The 15747-nt window shown below is 42.7% G+C and overlaps 2 protein-coding genes across 10 annotated transcripts in view; both read left to right on the forward strand.

Annotated features, from left to right (window-relative positions):
* Positions 1-1931, forward strand: part of LOC311262060 (transmembrane protein 237A-like) — a 16109-nt gene extending 14178 nt beyond the window's left edge. For all 3 annotated transcript variants that reach the window (XM_084361200.1, XM_084361198.1, XM_084361199.1), the window contains exons 9-11: positions 71-158; positions 293-414; positions 1736-1931. In XM_084361200.1, the coding sequence (XP_084217326.1) occupies positions 71-158; positions 293-414; positions 1736-1803 (278 nt within the window). In that variant the 3' untranslated portion in view covers positions 1804-1931. The remainder of the gene's footprint in view (positions 1-70; positions 159-292; positions 415-1735) is intronic.
* Positions 1932-5180: 3249 nt separating this feature from the next.
* Positions 5181-15747, forward strand: part of LOC311263004 (abl interactor 2-like) — a 57205-nt gene continuing 46638 nt past the window's right edge. For 2 of the 7 annotated variants that reach the window (XM_084362805.1, XM_084362808.1), the window contains exon 1: positions 5181-5359. In XM_084362805.1, coding sequence (XP_084218931.1) covers positions 5243-5359 — 117 coding nt within the window. In that variant the 5' untranslated portion in view covers positions 5181-5242. The remainder of the gene's footprint in view (positions 5360-15747) is intronic. The other 5 variants (XM_084362809.1, XM_084362810.1, XM_084362804.1 and 2 more) reach the window with 4 other exon arrangements.

Raw genomic sequence — 15747 nt, forward strand, 5'->3', positions numbered from 1 at the left:
TATTAGTACTTCATAAAGCTGTGAATACTTGATTACTGTGTGTGTAGTGATGACTGTTCTGTGTGTTCAGTGTACTTCATCGCCCTGATCCTGTCCCTCAGCCAGCAGATGACCAGCGATCGCATCAACCTCTATCCTACAGCCAACGAGACTCTGTGGTGAGAACTAGTACTCTCATACTTACTGTACTCTACTGTAATCTACTGAACTCTACTATACTCTACTGTAATCTTCTGTACTCTACTGTACTCTACTGTAACCTACTGTAATCTACTGACCATCCCCACTGCAGGCCTCCAGGTTCAGAGCAGCAGATCCTGCGGCCCTGGATTGTGGTGAACCTGGTGGTGGCGCTGTTGGTGGGCCTGGCCTGGGCTGTGGTCTCCACACGGCCCGACATCGACTACACAGAAGGTCAGACCAGGTTTATACTGACAGTGTTGAAGCCATTTTGCAGATTTATCTTATTGATTCACAATTATGTTGAGACATCATGCATTTTCTGATGTGAATTATGCTGATCATGTGTTGGAATGTACTGTGTTGAGGTTTCTGTTTTGTTGGTAATATTATGATAATCATGATGAGCGGATGTCGGATAGTGTGACATGATATGCCCTTTGATTTAGGACAGGTGCACAGGTGTTCACGGGAGCGGAAGGGCAAACAATTTTCAACCGCACAACACGAAAGCCTTTGTCTGAAGCCGAATTTATTTATGATCATATCAGTCTGTTATCGTCCTTGATTTACTGACCGCTCCTAACAGGCAGTTTCTATAATCTGATTACCTCTCAGGTTAACTGTCAGGTTACCTGTCATGTTTCCTGTCATGGTAACTGTCATGTTACCTGTCAGGTTACCTGTCATGTTACCTCTCAGGTTACCTGTCATGTTACCTGTCATGGTAACTGTCATGTTACCTGTCATGTTACCTGTCATGTTACCTGTCAGGTTACCTGTCATGTTACCTCTCAGGTTACCTGTCATGTTACCTGTCATGGTAACTGTCATGTTAACTGTCATGTTACCTGTCAGGTTACCTGTCATGGTAACTGTCATGTTATCTGTCAGGTTAACTGTCATGTTACCTGTCAGGTTACCTGTCATGTTACCTCTCAGGTTAACTGTCAGGTTACCTGTCATGTTACCTGTCATGGTTACAGTCATGTTAACTGTCATGTTAACTGTCAGGTTAGCTGTCATGTTACCTGTCAGGTTACCTGTCATGGTTACAGTCATGTTAACTGTCATGTTAACTGTCATGTTACCTGTCAGGTTACCTGTCATGGTTACAGTCATGTTAACTGTCATGGTAACTGTCATGTTACCTGTCATGTTACCTGTCATGGTAACTGTCATGTTACCTGTCATGCTACCTGTCAGGTTACCTGTCAGGTTAATGTGACTTGTCTAAGTTTGCTCCTCTGGCAGAATCTGTTTCATGTCAGGAGGACACAGCTTGTGTTCACGGTTAGTGTTGAACTTATTTTTGGAGACTTGTTGATCCAGAGCTGATATGAAAATGACTTTCATTAATGTGGAGACAAGGTTTGACCACTTCAGATCCTCTGGACAGCTGAGACGCATCTGAGGGGGAAACAGAGCTGTGTGTGTTACTGTTTGTCACAGTGTTGTTCTTAAAGCTACCATCAGATGACGCCCACTCAGGTCAGTGTAGGGTCACGTCACTGAGGTGACTGTGTAATAATCTGATGATCTGTTTTCTCTGCAGAGTTCCTGATGACCATGGAGGTGGAGGGATACCCGAGAGCAGACGAGGCTCTGGACATCCCCGCCTGAACCTCAGCACCACACAGCAGCACCTTCTTTATATTCAGTCTTTGTTTTTCTACAACATGTCACACACACTTTGTTTACCTCTGTGGGATTTTGTAAATAAATAAATACAGTACATGTACAGTAAATGATGCCAGTTGTTTGGTGTTGTTGTTTACAGCTTCTGACCACAGGGTGGCGTCGCTGCTTCAAGAATCAGCTGAGGAGATCTGATATTCAACATTTAATGATCATCACAATCACTGTTTTTTATCTGATTAATGACTAGGCTTAAATCAATTCATTTAAAAATGTGCTTCTTTGGCTCTGAAGCAGCATGTAATCTGTAAAGTAACTAGTTACTAAAGTTGTCAAATAAGTGTAGTGGAGTAAAAAATACAATGTCTGTCTCCAAAATGTAGTCAAGTGGAAGTATTAAGTCACAGAAAATGGTAATACTCGAGTACAAGTCCCTAAAAAAAGTACAGTATGTTCCGGCCCCTTGGGCCTCTCATCCAGTTCTGCAGTAACATGCTTACTTCTGTTCCTGCGTCTCGTGGGCCTGGTCCTGTGTGTTCCTGAATGGGGACGTGCCAGCGCGCGGGGCGTCTCCAGCCGAGGACATAAAGTGCGGCTGGCCTTTGAAATGAGGCGGCGGGAGCTTTGCTTTGTCTTTTGTTGTTCTGTGTGATGTGAGGTTGTTCTGAAAACTATGTGCTTTCTTCACACAATTAACCGGTGTTGTGAAACTGTGGCCAAGCCTCGCGCGTCAGCCACTCTCTCAAACAAGAGAAAAAAGGTATCCAGCTCCTTATCATTAAAAGGAGGAATCAAACGCAGACTAGCGACAATATCGTTGTTAGCATCTACCACCAGGTGTAGGCAATCTTCCCTGTCGAATAAGATCTAACCGCTCTGCGTTCATTTTCCTCACCAAACCGAAGCCTATCTAGTTGCATTGATGCAGTTTGCTGTTCTCCAACCTGTCAGCAATACGAAGCAACTCTTTCTGCTCCGCAAAAGTCAAGCTTCCTGCAGGTGTTGGAGACAGTGGATTTTCTGAAATGGGAGGCTCTTCTTCATCCTCCTCATCAGATGCTTAATCGCACTCATCAATCAAACTCATAGCACCTAAAGCCGACCTCGCCGTTTTTTCTTTATAAAAACATAAATCAAGCAACTGCACGCATACTACTAACTGAGCAAACAGGAAGGGGACAAATTACACCAAAGTCAGAACACAAAACGAAAGCAGGAGGTCCAGCGATAATACAAGCCAAGACCAATGACCATTTCCCCCAATGCCTCGAGGTGCACCTGAGACAACTGCTCTAGCCACACGGAACTGCTCAAAAATAATAAACCACACGTCCCAAAAACACGCAAATAAGAAAGCCTAAAAGGAAAGTAAGGCCTAGCAGATATGAACTCACCAAACCTCAGTCTCCGACGTCCCGGCGCACGAAAAACGCCTCACTTGTCCCTCCAACAAACACTTCTCCTGTAGCTGTTGGAAAAGAACAGAGGGGGGAAAATGCACAAATAACAAATAATAGAAAGTGTAAATAAACCAACAAATCAACCACTACCAGGCGTCTCCAACCTGACTGCTCAACAACACGACTTTCCGCTTGTGAAGATCAACTTATCATTGCAAATATTTACACAGTGGATTAAATTGCACAGCGCGTCCTGCCGAGGCCCAACCCACCGAAAACAAAAGGCGCAGGTACAGGCCCAACACAGGTAAATGCGTAAAGGCGGACAAACTGTTTGGACGAGCCCCCATTTGTTACCGGCTCAAAGTAATAAAACAAACGGCAGGCGAGGCTTGGCCACAGTTTCACAACACCGGTTAATTGTGTGAAGAAAGCACATAGGTTTCAGAACAACCTCACATCACACAGAACAACAAAAGACAAAGCAAAGCTCCCGCCGCCTCATTTCAAAGGCCAGCCGCACTTTATGTCCTCGGCTGGAGACGCCCCGCGCGCTGGCACGTCCCCATTCAGGAACACACAGGACCAGGCCCACGAGACGCAGGAACAGAAGTAAGCATGTTACTGCAGAACTGGATGAGAGGCCCAAGGGGCCGGAACAAGTAGTTGAGTAAATGTACTTACAGTACATCACAGTTATGGACGTTACATTACATCAGGAATCTTTTCTTTTCATGTCACTTTGTATTTCTACTCCATTACATTTATCTGACAGCTTTAGTTACAGTACAGTACTCAAGTCATTGCACTTACTTACATTTGAAGTGTATGGGCTGGGTGGAAGATCAAACCTGAACCTCTGACCTGGTCAGTCCTCAGTGTGGCCTGTGACTTTAGCTACTCTCTGACGCACACTACAGGGCTACGGAGTCATTATCCAAGACATGAGACCTTTACGTCATCACCTTCCCACATATACTTTAAGGGAAGCATCCGGTCCTGTCACTCAGAGCTCAGGTGTAAGAAACACTCAGACACTACACCTTCCATACCGGGTGGCAAACAGTGTAACTAAGTACATTTAGTTAGTGCTGTACTTAAAGCAACACTAGGTAGTTTTTCGACCTTGAAATAATGTTTCTAAACTCAGTTAAGTGGTAGAATAACGGTTAATAGGATGAACGGTGACGCCTCTGCAGCCTGAGGGGGTCGCGCCGGCAGAAACCGCACTGCGTAACTTCCCTGAGCGGGTCGGAACCGATCTGATGTAAAGAAGTCTAGAGCTCCGTCAACAAATTCACGTGTTCATTTTCCGCAGGGATGCTCATACAGCGACAGTATTTACGACACTAGTAACAGATAATTGTGCTTCTCAACCAGCCGGGGGTAGTAATGAGTCCAAACTACCTAGTGTTGCTTTAAGTACAGTTTTGAGGCACTTGTGCTGTACTTGAGTATTTCCACTATGTTACTTTATACTTCCACTGCACTACATTTATTTGATAACTTTAGTTACTAGTTACTTTACAGATTAGCCTACATGCTGCATCAGAGCCAAAGTAGCACATTTTTAATGAATGTATTTAATCAGATATAAAGAGATATGGCCCGTCATACTGCACTTCTCTGATGTTAGATAGATAACTTGTATTCATACTTTTGACATCTTTACATTTATAAGAAAGACGTCAAAGTTTCCCTGAGTGATGTCTTTACGTCCTGCAGGATTATCGACAGACGAGTGGCACTTGAACGCATCATTTAACTGATGGAGAGGAAGATCTCGTCATAATGACACGTTTTTCTCAGACTGTGGTATCTGTACCACGGATGTTACACGTTTCTCCTTATTATTCCATGATTCGGTGTAATCTGTCTGTCGACCTGCTCTTCCGTTGAGTCACATCTCTCCCTCTGATCCCGGTGATCGTGTCATAGTTGTGATATTTCCCACACACTCGTGAACGCAGCAGCACACATCCAGTGAGCGCGCGCCGCAGCCGTTAGTATTCCAGCATGTAAAGATGGCGGAGCTACAAATGCTGCTGGAGGAGGAGATCCCGGCGGGACGGAGAGCTCTGCTGGACAGTTTCACCAACCTGGAGAGAGTAGCGGAGTACTGCGAGACCAACTATGTCCAGGTACATGAAGTACTAATACTGCAGGAGTACACGGCGAGTTTCCCCTCAGATAACGGGCTAATGTTAGCAGGGAGTGGGCGGTGTGGAGTGGGAGTGATGGCATGACAGCAGCGGCTCCGTTACATTCACTGGAAGGTGAAAGTGACGAAGTACTGACCCGTTCTGGGACTGAACACTTCATCTCCACATATTAAACCACCAACGTCTGTTTTAATGACAAGTCAACTTTTATAAGTGGTTCATAGTTATAATCACGTCTTCTGTAACAAAACTGACTGTTAGAATCTTACGTAATTAAGTCTTTTAGTTTTAAAAGTTGCTCTTCCACTTGTTAGTATGTTAATTGGTGTGTTAATGCCGAGTGACAGAAAGACTCGTGTTTGTTCGTAAATTGTCTTTCAAATGTTCTTTAAGCTGTGTGACATCTGCAGACGAGCAGGAGTCAATACACGGATATTTCTCAACGGAGTCTGGTGTGACACTTTCCACAGATAGTGTCCCAGCGTCATGACGAGAGTGTTGACTGCAGGTGGTTACAGTTACTGTTAGTTACAGTTAGTGTTACAGTTAGTTACAGTTACAGTTAGTGTTAGTGTTACAGTTAGTTACAGTTAGTGTTACAGTTAGAGTTAGTGTTACAGTTAGAGTTACAGTTAGTGTTACAGTTACAGTTAGTGTTAGTGTTAGTGTTACAGTTAGAGTTAGTGTTACAGTTAGCTACAGTTAGTGTTAGTTAGTGTTACAGTTAGAGTTAGTTACAGTTAGAGTTAGTGTTAGTGTTACAGTTAGTGTTACAGTTAGAGTAAGTGTTACAGTTAGTTACAGTTAGAGTTAGTGTTAGTGTTACAGTTAGAGTTAGTGTTAGGATTAGAGTTACAGTTAGTTACAGTTAGTGTTAGCGTTACAGTTAGTGTTACAGTTACAGTTAGTGTTACAGTTAGAGTTAGTGTTACAGTTAGATACAGTTAGTTACAGTTAGTGTTACAGTTAGTGTTACAGTTGGTGTTAGTGTTACAGTTACAGTTAGTTACAGTTACTGTTAGTGTTACAGTTAGTGTTACAGTTAGAGTTAGTTACAGTTAGTGTTAGTGTTACAGTTAGTGTTACAGTTAGAATTAGTTTTACAGTTAGTTACAGTTAGAGTTAGTGTTACAGTTAGTTACAGTTAGTGTTAGTGTTACAGTTAGTGTTACAGTTAGAGTTAGTGTTACAGTTAGTGTTACAGTTAGTTACAGTTACAGTTAGAGTATGTGTTACAGTTAGTGTTACAGTTAGAGTTAGTGTTACAGTTAGTGTAAGTGTTACAGTTAGTGTTAGTGTTAGTGTTACAGTTAGTGTTACAGTTAGTTACAGTTACAGTTAGTGTTAGTGTTACAGTTAGTATTACAGTTAGAGTTACAATTAGTTACAGTTAGTGTTAGTGTTACAGTTAGTGTTACAGTTACAGTTAGTTACAGTTAGTGTTAGTGTTACAGTTAGCTTTAGTGTTACAGTTAGTGTTACAGTTACAGTTAGTTACAGTTAGTGTTACAGTTGCAGTTAGTTTTAGTGTTACAGTTAGAGTTACAGTTAGTTTTAGTGTTTCAGTTAGTGTTACAGTTAGTTACAGTTAGTTAGTTACAGTTAGTGTTACAGTTAGAGTTAGTCTTACAGTTAGTTAGTTACAGTTAGTGTTACAGTTAGTGTTACAGTTACAGTTAGTTACAGTTAGTGTTACAGTTAGTGTTACAGTTAGAGTTAGTGTTACAATTAGAGTTAAGTTTACTGTTAGAGTTACAGTTAGTGTTACAGTTACTGTGTGTGTGTGTGTGTGTGTGTGTGTGTGTGTGTGTGTGTGTGTGTGTGTTACAGTGGGGCTGCAGCTGTTGGTGATTATTTTCTGGGTGAACTGATTTATTAAAGCTATGGTCTACGATTTGAAAGATTTGTTATTATTATTGACATCATTTAGATGGTGGTTATGACCCAATAGTACCACCTACACAATGTGAAGAGTAAAAGGAACCAAAAAAAAACATTCTCTCTAGTGTCTGTAAAACTGAAAAGAAATTGACCAATAGGAAGCATCCGGCCCGGATGGCTACTATTGGATCAATTTTCCGATCCAATCCTCGCTCACTCTCCTGCTCCTGCTCACGTCTGGTCCCAACCCACTTCCGCATTTGAAACTACAAGCGGACAAGAGGTTTGTTTTGCCTATGTGCCCTTGGTTTCTGCCGGCTTGTTGCTCTTGGTGCTTGTTGCGGGAGGTATAAAGTTTGTTGAAGAGAAAAAAAAAAAAAAAAAAGCTTGTTGCGGGAGGCATAAAGTTTGTTGAAGAGAAAAAAGGAAAAAAAAAGCTTGTTGCGGGAGGTATAAAGTTTGTTGAAGAGAAAAAAGGAAAAAAAAAGCTTGTTGCGGGAGGGGGTGTGTCGCGGGGCTCCGAGGGGAGAGCGATAAGGGCCCGGAGGGGAGGGGTTAAGGAGCACAGAGGGGAGGGGTGTGTGTGGGGGGTCTCAGATCGTAGACCAGAGCTTTAACTGGTCTCTAAAATGTGATAGAACAGTGAAAAATGTCGATCAGTGTCGAAACCAGAACCTTCAACAAGCTGACATCACAGAAATCTGACTTTTTGGTTTTTTTTTTTCAAAATGATTGTAAAAATGATTGAAGCTGATGAATTGGTTATTAACATGTTTGGTAATCTATTTAATAGTGACAAACTAATTCATGATGCTGCTGTAGCTCTAATTTGAGAGAGATAGACTGCATTATCAATCAGACTTATTGATCCATTTTCTTCATTTTGACCAAATCCAAATCGTGCCTTTCTTCTCTCTCCTGTGTCCAGTTTAAAGTGTTTCCTCTCCCTCCTTCCTTCCTTATATCCTTCCTTCCTATCCTCTCATTGCACTAAGTCTGTCCTGTCTCCTGCGTCTCGGAGCAGTAACTGTCCTCTCAGCAGTGACTCTCTCTGGTTCATTATCCTCTTCATGTCTAACTGGGCTCAGTACTGGATGGATGGCCTACATTCACTCTGCTCAGCTCTTACATAATCCAACAGTGTTGATCCTGTTTTATGGGCTAAATGTTTGGATTGAGGCTCGACCCATGTGCCACCCTGACTGACCTCCTGGTTAAAGTGAACACGGATCTGAGACGCTGTCAGGACTCAGTCTCTCTGACGGAGCAGCTGCATTGTGGGACTGTCAGTTAGGTTAGGATTGAATATTGTCAGTCAGGTAGTGTTAATCTCCCTCTGTCTGTTCTGATCCGATGGTTCCTGATGGAGCCCGGCTGATGTGGGATTTCAGAGACGATACTGATTTAAGAGGGAAAATCCACTGATTGTCGATATGGCAGCTGAAACACTGAGTGTTTGAGCTGAAGTGAAGAAAACACCTGTTCTGTGTGGACTGTGCACTGAATTTGACAAATGTAGAGTTAAAGCTATGGTCTACGATGTGAAAGATTGATCATTATTATGAACATTATTTAGATGGTGGTTACGACCTACACGTCTACATGTGATGAGCAAAAGGAACCAAATAAATCTATTCTCTCTAGCGCCTGCAAAACTGCAAAGAGATTGACCAATAGCAGCCATGTGGTCTGGATGGGAGTTTCCCCTCGCTCACTCCCCTGCTCCTGGTCACGCCTCGTCTTGTCCCTCGTTATTCCAGTACCAGAGCTAACTTAGCTGTTGATAAATAGTAACTTATTACATATTATTACATGCTAATGACGTTACGCTAGCTTGGCTGTGGAGCTTAGCTGTGCACATTGTAATGACTTCCGAGATTTACGTTATTTTCAACGTGCATTGTAATAATTTTACCTGTGAATCCGACATCGTTACTCTGCATTCAAAGCTGGGCTGTATTTGGTTTCTGCCGGCCGGCTTGTTGCTCTTGGTGCTTGTTGCAGGAGGGGGTGTGTCGCGGGAGGCTCCGAGGGGAGAGCGGTACGAGCTCGGAGGGGAGGGGTGTGAGTGGGGGGGATGCTTTTTTCAAACCTGTCTCAGATCGTAGACCAGAGCTTTAATTAAACTGATCATTGATTGTTTGTATGAAATATTGGTCTAAAAATTAACTACAACTATATCTGTGAAACAATAAATGCTGTGGAGTGAGCAGCACAGTTCCCCTCTGAAGTGTGGTGGATCGGAAAAAGTAGCAGAAAAAAGTACCTGTAAATTGTACTTCGTTACATTCCAGCACTGCTCTCAACTAAAGCACTGATCCTCCACAGAGCTGGTGATGAGATTCATGCTGTAACTTTGTTTCACTTCTGAACCGTTAAGATTATTTCCTGATTATCAGTGTTTCACTGTTGGGATGCTGTTTATTTACTTCCCATGGCCTCTCACAAAGTAGATCATCAACTTGAATTTATTAATGAATTAAATTATCACTCAGCAGACTCAAACCTCAACCACACCTTCTAATGCTGAGCTGTAGAAAGATGCTCTGGCCTGCTACATGCTAACATTAGCAAGCAGATAACATATAAGCACCAGGGACAGGACTGTTGTCAGGGACAGGACAGGACGGTTGTCAGGGACAGGACTGTGTTGTTAATAATCAAATCAAATCAAATCAAATTTTATTTATATAGCCCAAAATCACAATCACATTGCCTCAATGGGCTTTACAGTCTGTACAGTGAACGACATCCTTTGTCCTTAGACCCTCGATTCGAGTGAGGAAAAACTTGCCATCTTGATGGACAAAAGATCCTTTTAACAGGGAAAAAAAAGACAATGGAAGAAACCTCAGGAAGAGCCACAGAGGAGGGATCCCTCTTCCAGGACGGACAGTCATGTAGTAGATGTAGCATGTACAGAAAGAACAGCAAATCACATTTTACAGGTTGCATTGACAGAAAATCTGATACTAATTATTAGAGCTGAAACAATTACTCAAGTAACTCGAATAATTCGATTACAAAAAATGGTCGAAGCAAATTCTCTGCCTCGAGGCTTCGTTTAATTCCTATCACCCGCGTTTTGTGGCCTGCTTAGCTCAGGGATCATTTTTCCACACGGACTGTTATTGCGGACACACACCACTACGTTCAGAATTGAGTGGGCGCGATGGCGTACCACAACAGCACGTCAACAACGATTCAACATCTGAACCGAAAGCATCCAGTTGTTAACACCAGCTCACCAAGCGTCGCCGACACAAGCTAACGCAAACATTGATGTTAGCTAATTCAATGTAGCCTACCATCGCTAGTTAGAGCGTATGGTATTTGTAGAAGCTGGAGCCTGATGTCGCTATGACTAGATATCATGTTAAGATGTGGAAATTAATTTGTGTTAAATTGCAAGAGAGTAATAGCCTACACCAAACAACTCCTTTACACACACACACACACACACACACACACACACACTCATCTCGGCTCTCTCACTCTCCCTCACGCACGCGTGCACACACAAGCAAACACACACCCTTACTCCCCGAGTCCCGGAATAAAAGCCAATTGTCTATTAATTAATAACGATTAATTAATTAAAAATAATAATTAATCTAATTGTCTTGTCTATTTAACAGGCCTGTCATTTTCGTTATGCATTATTTGGTATTGTTGTTAAATAATGCAAAATTATTTTTTATTAGATTACTCGATTAATCGATGGGATAATCGGTAGAATACTCGATTCTAAAAATATTTGATAGCTGCAGCCCTACAAATTATATATGTAAAGTGTGTGGATCCAGGAGATGACTGAACAGGACAAGGCATCGCCAGGTGGTGCCCGAGCCACACGACCTCCTGTCCACCGTGGTGACCTGGAAGAGGGCAGGCCACACAGGATAATTAGTAATAGATAGAGAGATCAGAGTGAGGAGGCCTCAAAATTTACGGGGAAACAGTTATGAGGAGATAGTGAAACAAGAAGAGCAATGATCCAGCTGACAATCCGGATCCGACAGTATGTGGGGCTGTAGGAGCCAGGAGAGGTAGATGGTCCCAGGTGCCCGAGGTCCATCAGGAGGGAGCCTGAATGAAAAGAGAGGAGGAGAAAGAGGAGGAGGAAGCTATAGAGAGTGAAAGCGACACAGCTTGCAGCTTGTGGGAACAGAAAGCAAAACAAAGTTATAGAAATGCAATGTTAATCAGAATAAGCAGGTTATTACTCGTCGGCGGGACAATGTGGAGTCTAATACTATAGTTTACTCACTGAGACTGAGACCGACCCACCGAGGAAGCTAGCAGTCGATGTCAAGGACTAATTAAAGGCTAAGTCAAAGAAGTGAGTTTTGAGTTTAGATTTAAAGGCGTCAGTAGCGCCAGACTGTCTGATATCAGCTGGGAGGTTATTCCAGAGGAAGGGGACCCGAAAGGGGAAAGCCCTGCAGCCAGCTGACTTCTTCTTAACCCTAGGAACCATCAGGAGCCCTGAATTTTGAGAGTGTAATTAGGGCTGAACGATTTATCGTTTTCTGATCGAAATTGCGATTTCAGACAACGCGATCATGTGATCGCCAAAGCTGCAGTTTTTGCAGCGCTCCTGACTGACCCAGGATCTGTTGTGTCAACTATTTTACACATACATGCAGTCTCTCTCCCATCCTGCCAAGCTCACCAATGAGAAGTGGCATGCTACTCGTGGACAGGTCACGCTAACCAATCAGTATTAACCTGCTCCTTAACGTGTTCTGAAATGGCTTCAGCTGGACCAGAAGCGGAGTTAGGGGATTTAATCCCACAGGCATTTGCATGACGAGTGCATGATGAAAAAGTCCGGTGAAAAGTCCGGTGAAAATGATACTCAGGCCCACTGTAGCAAACAGACTACAATTACAGCATCTTCTGCCAGTGTAGCTCCGCATGAAGAGCAGCCACACCGGGACACTGGGAATTGTTTTATATTTTATTTAAAGGAACTTGGGGCAGGATCAAGAAATAAGACTCAATAGTAACACGACGGCCGTTGCGGCCGTTAGGGTAACTGCAGCCATTCGCCGTGCATGTTTCTTGTTAATAAATACATTTGGAAGCCGTTTATAACTTCAGTTTTCATCCTTGCATTAGAGTAATAGCATGTTATGTTTTAATGTTACTGTACATTGTGACTATTGCACTGAAGCTTGATTTGAAGGAAATCGTGAATCAAATCGAAATCGCAATATCTGCCAGAAAAATTGCAATTAGATCTTTTCCTAAAATCGTTCAGCCCTAAGCGTGATGCACGAGTTGGAGTACACGGCATAATAAGATCTGACATGTACGACGGGGCAAGGCCATGTACAGTTTGTATGTCATCAGCAGCACCTTAAAGTCTGATCTTATATGTATTGGGAGCCAGTGCAGTGAGGCGAGGATTGGTGTAATATGATCAAATTTTCTTGTATGTGTTAAGACTCTAGCTGCAGCATTTTGAACCATCTGAAGACTTTTAGTGCTCTCACGTGGAAGACCCGAAAATAAGGATGCAGTAATCCAGCCTAGACGAAACAAAGGCATGAATCACGATCTCTGCGTCAGCCGTGGACAGGAAGGACCTAATTTTAGCTATATTGCGCAGGTGGTAAAAAGCGATCTTGGTAATTGCTTTTATGTGCTGATTGAAAGAGAGGCTAGAGTCAAAAGTAACACCTAAATTCTTAACAGTTGAACTTTGAGAAACAACACAGTTGTTGAGAGTTACTGTCACGTGATCAAAGTGGTGTCTTGTGTCGAGGGGGAGCAATGACCAGCATCTCCGATTTATCTGAATTTAGGAGCAGGAAGTTTTCTGACATCCAGTTCTTCACTGCACCCAGGCAGGTCTCCAATTTGGTGATTTGAGATGTATCATCAGCTTTTATGGGCACATACAGCTGAGTGTCGTCCGCATAGCAATGGAAATGTTTTCCATAACTCCAAATAATTTGGCCGAGAGGTTACTATATAAAAAGGAGAGCAAATGGCCCAGAACAGAGCCCTGGGGAACTCCATACTTCACATCAGTAAATATTGATGCAGTACTATTATAAGAAACACATTGTGTTCTTTCAGACAGGTAAGATTTTAGCCAGGCTAGAGCCAGGCCAGAGATGCCAAATTGACTTTCAAGTCGGTCTAACAATATGCCATGATCTATGGTATCAAATGCAGCGCTGAGATCTAGTAACAGAAGCACTGAGGTAGAGTTTGAGTCTAAAGTAAGTAGGATATGATTTACCACTTTAGTAAGGGCAGTTTCGGTGGAGTGAAGCTCTGAAGGCTGATTGAAAAGGTTCCAGGAGATTATTATTAATTAGATAGCCTGAAAGTTGCTGGGACACAGCTCTTTCTAAGATTTTAGAGAAGAAGGGAAGGTTGGATACTGGCCTATAATTGTTTAGAGATCCTGGGTCAAGGTGTGGTGTCTTAAGTAGAGGCTTAACCACAGCAGACTTAAAACTAGCAGGGACAACACCTGTCATGAGTGAAAAGTTAACAGTATTTAACATTGTAGGTCCCAGTGCTGGCCATAGATCCTTAAACAGTTTTGCCGGAAGGGGGTCCAGGATGCAGGTAGTTGGTTTTGAGGATGAGACAATTTTAGACAATATCTCAAGGGAGATATTTTCAAAATTGTTAAGAGCTGAGGCTAACTGAGAATCGGCAGAAGGCTGTTTTATAAGCAACTTTGACGAGGAAGCCAGAGATGATGAATTAATTTTGGCTCTAATATCATCAATTTTATTGCAAAAGAAATCTAAGAAATCATTTGCAATAAAGGATGTACAGCTCACAGACTGTGGTTTGAGTAAGTTTAGCCACAGTGTCGAAGAGAAATCTAGGGTTGTGTTTATTATTGTTTATTAGGCCAGAGAAATATGCTGTTCTAGTGGCATTAAGAGCACGCTTGTAATTAAGTACACTATCACGCCATGCAAGATGAAAAACGACTAATTTAGATTTTTGCCATGTACGTTCCATTTTCCCGCAGGCCTGTTTGAGATCTCGGGTTTCATCAGTAAACCAGGGATAAGATTTCTTTGGTCGTCTTGTCTTGGTAGAGACCGGTGCCACAGAATTAACTTCGTTGGTGAATTTTTCCACAGGCTTTGTTAATAATGGAGTCGCAGTGTGCTCTGCTGGACAAAGTACATGATGACACCATTTTAAACCACTCCAAGCATCACTTTCTGCATTATATGTTCTGTAAAATCAAGTTTTAATATCGGCACATATTAGAAAGCAAATATGCAGATAGCAATGACAGACCTATGAAAGGGTCGTATCAGCTGATAAATCTGTCGGGCTCTGCTTCCTGATTGAAATCAATTCATTATCGTATATAAATGTGGTTAATGAAATCTTTAGTTTTTCAAAGATGTGTAAAATAAAGATAACTTGCTCACAACCATCTGCTCATATTTTAACGGATCAGTATTGGCTAAAATAATTTTGACGTTTCTTGACTGAAGCTCTTCATCCTTTGATCAACATTCAGTTCTTATGAAGCCCAACCCAACACATTTTCTTCACCGAGGCCCCGGAGCCAAGTCTCTACTGAGCATGTGCAGACGCACACACACACACACACACACACACACACACACACACACACACACAAACACATACACACACACACACACACACACACACACACACACACACACACACTCAGTCCCATCCACAGCTGGTTCTGGTTAGCTGTTAGCTGTTAGCAGAGGTAGATGTAATGTAACTCGACCTCCTGCTGCTCATTGAAAACACATGGTACTGCTGCAGGATGCTGGATGTGTGTGTGTGTGTGTGTGTGTGTGTGTGTGTATGTGTGTGTGTGTGTGTGTGTGTGTGTGTGTGTGTTGGAAACCATGGTGATTGGTTTTCCAGTTGAAGGAGTATTAGCCTCCACCTTCAGTGTTGGTGCCAGGAACAGCTCCTGCGGGGGCGAAACAAGCTGAGCGTTTGGAAAGATGGCGTCTTTATCAGAAGCCTGGCAGTGTTGCACATGAGCACAGTGTGTGTGTGTGTGTGTGTGTGTGTGTGTGTGTGTGTGTGTGTTTGTTTGTGCACAGCTGACATGATTACATATTTCAGTCCTTTTTAATATTCGTAGTTTACTTTTCTGTTTGCTCTCTGCAGCAGTTATTTAGGAACATAAGCATTGTTATCTGGACAAAATATTTTCTCCTACATTTCCCAGAATACCTGAGAATAGCACTGAAATGACGTCACGTAAGCAACAAGTCAGGTGGCTAAAAACACCATCTGCTTTTCTCAGTTTGAAGCCAAAGTATATCCCTACTGACATGTCAGCTTCTGCTTCTGCTGCCTCTTCTTCTTCTTCTTCTTCTTCTTCCTCCTGCTGTCCCTCAGCCTCCTCCATCTGACGTGTAACTCTGGTTCATAAACTTGTTCGGGCCCGAGCACGAATCTTGTGTGAGGACTAGGGGTGGGCGATATGACGATATTAG

This window comes from Pagrus pagrus (assembly GCF_965226575.1).
Source record: "Pagrus pagrus genome assembly, chromosome: 9".
Taxonomy (NCBI): Eukaryota; Metazoa; Chordata; class Actinopteri; order Spariformes; family Sparidae; genus Pagrus; species Pagrus pagrus.